Consider the following 5,039-nt stretch of genomic DNA (forward strand, 5'->3'; position numbering starts at 1 on the left):
TATATATATTGAAAGAGAGAGAGAGGAAATAAGAAAGAGTGCGTGTATGACAGGTGCGGAGCCGCACACCAGCGGGGAGGGTGAAGGGGATGGCGCCATTAAAGGCATCGACATGATGTGGACGCTGAACCCCACCGTCACGTACGCTGCTGGCGTGTTCGTCGTGATTGCTTGCATCATTTCGTTTGCCGACACCCGTGAGCACCTCGCCCGCTTTGACTACCCGCAACTGCAGATTGTTGTGATCCGTATCATTGTGATGATCCCTATTTATGGCCTGTTCTCCCTCCTATCGCTGGTACTTGTGAATATGCGCTTTTTCCTCGAGACGATACGTGACACGTACGAGAGTTTTGTACTGTACATGTTCTTCATTCTGCTGCTGAAGTACTGCGGGGGCGAGGGGCAGCTGCTGCGGTCACTCAAGGCAAAGCGCTACAAGGGCGTACACCTGTTTCCCGTCTGCTGGCTGCCGACGTACCCGCTCGACACCGCCTTCTACCTGCGTTGCAAGCGCTGGGTGCTGCAGTGCGCGCTCATCAAACCGATGTGCTCTTTCCTCGCGATGGTGCTACACCCGATGGGCGTCTACAATGAGGGCTCCTTTACCCTCGACAACGCATACACGTATGTGTCAGTGGTCATCAACTTTAGCCTCACCATGTCGCTGTACTACCTCGTCCTCTTCGAGGTGGAGCTTGAGAAGGAGCTGCACTACGCAAAACCGTTCCTTAAGTTCCTCTGTATCAAGACCATTATCTTCTTTAGTTTTTGGCAGAGTGTCACGGTGAATCTCATGGTGAGCGCAGATTTGCTCTACACTGGCAAAACAGAGGAGGAGCGCGAGCATGTCGGCTCGGCGATTCAGGACCTCCTGATGTGCTTCGAGACGTTGCCGGTTGCGCTGATGCACCGTGCCGCGTTTGGACGTCACAAACTTGACGACGAGATGGCCGCAGTGCCGATGTACATGAAGGATGAGAGCAACCGTAATATTCGAAACAACATTGACGCCGCCCTCAGCATCAACGACGTCATTGAGGACACGATTGCCACCATCTTTTACCGACGTGGAAAACTTGTTGACCAGGAGAACGCCGAAGACGATGCGGCCGATGACATGGAACAAGTAGCTGCTGGTAAAAAACATGGCTCTGCTGCTGCCGCTGCTGCCGCTGCCGCCGCCGTGGGTGATGGTGGGGGGCCTGCTGGGGCGGACGCAGCTGTGGTGGCGTACGGGCGCGACCCGACGGTGGAGGAACTCGTGCACCACGCCATCACCTCCGACTTCGGTGTGCACGCCGACGGCCTGCTGCACTACGACGAGGACATGGACCGGGAGGAGCGCAACCGCGACATGAATTTCACCGACACGGACGTCATCATGCGCCGCACGAGGCACGAGGATGCGAGTGAGGCGGTGAAGGTGGACACGGACCTCCTCAAGAGCCACCAGGTGCAGCCACAAACGAATGCGCCGCAGATTTACTGCGTTGTATGTGGACGCTTTGACCGGGAGATGGTCCGCCGCAAGAACGGATACAAGTGCAAGGAGTGCATCGGCGTCAAGAGCAAGGCGTTGTTGCGCACGTATCAGAAGGAGGTACTTGGGCCAGCGACGGATAACCGCCGCACTCCATCTCTGCAGGAGGAGTGACGCGGCACCACTGCTCTTCGCGCTGTTGCTGTTTCCACACACCCATGGTGCCCAGCTGTCTTTTTGTGTTATTATTATTATTATTGTTATTGTTGTTCCGTTGGCACACTTCATGTAACGTTTATTATTATTATTGTTGTTGTTGTTGTTTTGGCGGCGGGCGTGCCTGTGCGCTTCTGTTGCGGCCCCACAGAGTCGTCGCGGCTGCTGCAACGAAGTGAGCGGCAGCGACAGGGGTGGAAACCACACTAACAGAGAGGCACACACACACCACACAGGTGGTCGAAAGAAAGGAGGAAGGGCAGAGGCCTCCGGAACTATGCAGTGCTCAGACCGCGCGAGACTCATCGCGTCCCTTACATCCTTTCTCCCTCTTTTCTTTTTTAAAAATTCTCGTTTGCATGTTTCTGCGCGTGTGCTGAAGAGAACAGAACGGCTCCGCTGTGGCAGAGCCATTTTGGCAAATATCCACCCAAGACAAGCAACACACACGCGCAGACTGCCAGGTGAGTTGGCGCACAAAGGCGGGAAGCGATGCCCGAGGAGATCACGTCGCACGACGTGGATTTCACCAAGTACTGCGTGTTGCAGAGCAATGACCACCCCCCGGTAGAGTTCAAGGTCCTCCGCGAGGCGGCGATGATGTCGGGGCTCGTGAAGGACATGCTCGAGGACCAGGGCGACGTGGAGCCGATCATCCCGATCCCAAACGTGTCGGGTCGTACGCTGCGCCTCGTCATCGAGTACATGGAGCACCACTACCAGAACCGCGCCGACCCCATCGACAAGCCACTCAAGACGGATATAAAGGGCCTCATCTCGACCTGGGACTGCGATTTCCTCTACACCCACCTCGTCAAGGACCGCGACGAGAAGCAGCACGAGGTTCTCATCGACGTCATCATGGCCGCGAACTTCCTCAACGTGAAGGATTTGCTTGACCTCACGTGCGCGTGCGTCGCCAGCATGATCCGCGGCAAGTCGGCGGAGCAGATACGCGCGCTCTTCAACATTGAGAGTGACTTCACGCAGGAGGAGGAGGAGAAGATACGCGAGGAGAACAGGTGGTGTGAGGAAGCGTAGCGCGCGTGTCTCTCTCGATGGCAGCCGCGCGGCGGAACAGTATGACCTGAAGGGTGCGGGGGAAGGAAAAAGGGGGAAAAAGGTAGTGAAGGAGTTATGTGGTGTGCGCTGCACGGCAAGGTAACAGAATAGTAACCGGAATGAGGGGGCGGAAGAACCAGTGCAGATGAAAAAGATGGCAAAGGGAAAAAAAAGAAGATATATATATATATATCTATATATCTATATATATTTATGAAAACGCGGCAAAATGGTTTAAACGGAGAAAAAAAAGGGGCAGAAGGATTAAAAAAAAAAAAGAAAAGAAAAAAGAACCCAAGGAAAGGCATGAATGAGGAGAATTAACAACAAAAAAAGAAGTAAGCAATGAACAAAAAAAATTGGGAGAAAAAAGTGCTGTAATGAGTCTGCATTGTGACTGATGGTGGCGCGGCGCAGCGGCAGCGACGTTATTGGCGGCCCCCGCCCGCACCATCCCGCTGTGCGTTCTCCAGTCGGTGCGCCGCGTAGGCAAATATGTTTTGTTGTGTAATGTCGCGCAGGACAGGGAATGAAAAGTGAAAAAAAAAAGAAAATGAAAGGGGAAAAAGGGGGAAATAGCAACAATTAGAATGGGGGACAATAATTAAGAAAGAAAAACAAAAAAGGAGAAAATTTTGCAACTGAAATGAAACAAAGCCGAGTAGTGTAAGAAAAAGACCACAGGCGGTGTAAATGCCCGTATACATATATACATATATGTGCGTGCGTTTGGCCGCAATGCTTCTTTTTTTTTTGGTTGCGGCCTCCCCCCATGAGCCGACGCCACACACGGCAGACGCGGCCAAATGAAACACTGAATCGCGGAAGGGGGAGGCAAGGAGTATATATATATATATATATATATATGCTGACACGCATTGCATACACCAGAGATGCGTCCTAATTGTTCTTTCCTCTTCCTTCTCTTTTCCTTTGTCCTTCAGGGCTGTTTTTCTTTCTTGATTCCTTTTTTTTTTCGTTTCTTTTTTTTTTTTGTGTTCCCTTCTATTCTGTTTTCTTTAGTTTCTCCCCATCTCGCTCTTGTTGAGTGCCCCGCCGTTCCTCTCTTTGCTCCCCCGCTCTTCTCCCCACCACTCCCCCCCACAAACACACACACACACACAAACACTTTCTGTGCGTCATTTCTTTTTTTTCTTGTTTTCGACTGTGGTGCTTCGCCGTGCTTTTGGTTTCTGCACTCTTTTCGGTGCCGTCGTCTGAGACGCATCCCGCCCCTGTTGCCTTATATGTGTTCGCTCCCCCTCCCTTTCTCCCGTCCTCGTCGCGCCGTGCTGCAGCGACGCAGCCGGGGCAGACGAGAAGAGAAGCCAAATAGAGGAAGTTTGGGGTATGGGCTGGTCCGTTAGGGGTATGCAGCGCGAGAAATAGTGAGGAAATGAGAACACCCACACCACTACATAAACCTATTTGTTTGCTTTTGCTGTTGTTTTCTTTTTTTTTTGGCGGGCGTGCGTCAGTGCTCCGCTTTCCTTCTTTCTTTTCAGTCTGTTTCTTTCTTTTGTTTTGCCCTGTGTGTGTTTTTTTTTCTTTTAATTTCCCGNCCCGCCGTTAAGGGGCGGGCGGCACTTCATCTTCAGATACTCGTGTGTTGCCCACAGCCCGCTCCTGCACGTCGTGGCCGCTCTCTCTCTCTCTCTGTGTATGTATGTATATGTGTACGTGTGTGTGTGTGTTTTTTTGTGCACCGCTGCGCCGCTTCTTTCCGCTGCTGCTTCCCGGGCAGGTGGCCAGTCAGTTTTTTTGATGTTTTTTTTCGGTGCTTTTTTGACGTTTGTTTTCTATTCTGGAGCCACCGTGCCTCTGCTGAAAGAGGCAGTGCTGGAGAGACAGGCGGAGTGCGGGGGGGGGGGGGGGGGNGGGGGGGCAGAGAGGAGGGGGCGCAGGGCGAGGAACGGTAGCGGGGAGGTACAACCCACCCTGCTACGCTGTTGTTGTCTACAGTGACGTACGACTGCGAGCTGATGGACTACTACAAACACAAAGAGAAAACAAATACAAAAACAACAAAAGCACCACCAAACCCAAAAAAAACAACAACAACAAATAAGTGAATAGCGTCTTGTTACGACGCAGCTGTCCTGGCCTGTTCTTTCTGCAGAGTTATAATGCTTTAGCATGTTCTTTGTATTCGCCTCTTTCCTTTCTTTGCTCTTCTGTGACTGGGATTCTCTTTTTTTGCTGCATAATACGGCTCTGTTCCCAGTTTGAAAGGCAAGCGAAGCTAAGGAAAGACGTGCTGTATCCGGAGACCGCTTCT

General features: G+C 52.1%; 2 protein-coding genes across 2 annotated transcripts; both read left to right on the top strand.

Annotated features, from left to right (window-relative positions):
- Positions 1-46: 46 nt before the first annotated feature.
- Positions 47-1,657, top strand: DQ04_08461000 (transmembrane protein 184C; the record flags this gene model as incomplete). The annotated part of the gene is made up of 1 exon (XM_009315568.1): positions 47-1,657. One exon carries the CDS (start codon positions 47-49, stop codon positions 1,655-1,657), a length of 1,611 nt encoding a protein of 536 aa, XP_009313843.1.
- Positions 1,658-2,191: 534 nt separating this feature from the next.
- On the top strand, positions 2,192-2,740 carry DQ04_08461010 (S-phase kinase-associated protein; the record flags this gene model as incomplete). The annotated part of the gene is made up of 1 exon (XM_009315569.1): positions 2,192-2,740. The coding sequence occupies one exon, from the start codon at positions 2,192-2,194 to the stop codon at positions 2,738-2,740; it is 549 nt and encodes a 182-aa protein (XP_009313844.1).
- Between the last annotated feature and the right edge of the window lie 2,299 nt (positions 2,741-5,039).

Source organism: Trypanosoma grayi (assembly GCF_000691245.1).
Source record: "Trypanosoma grayi strain ANR4 Tgr_846_V1, whole genome shotgun sequence".
Lineage (NCBI taxonomy): Eukaryota > Euglenozoa > Kinetoplastea > Trypanosomatida > Trypanosomatidae > Trypanosoma > Trypanosoma grayi.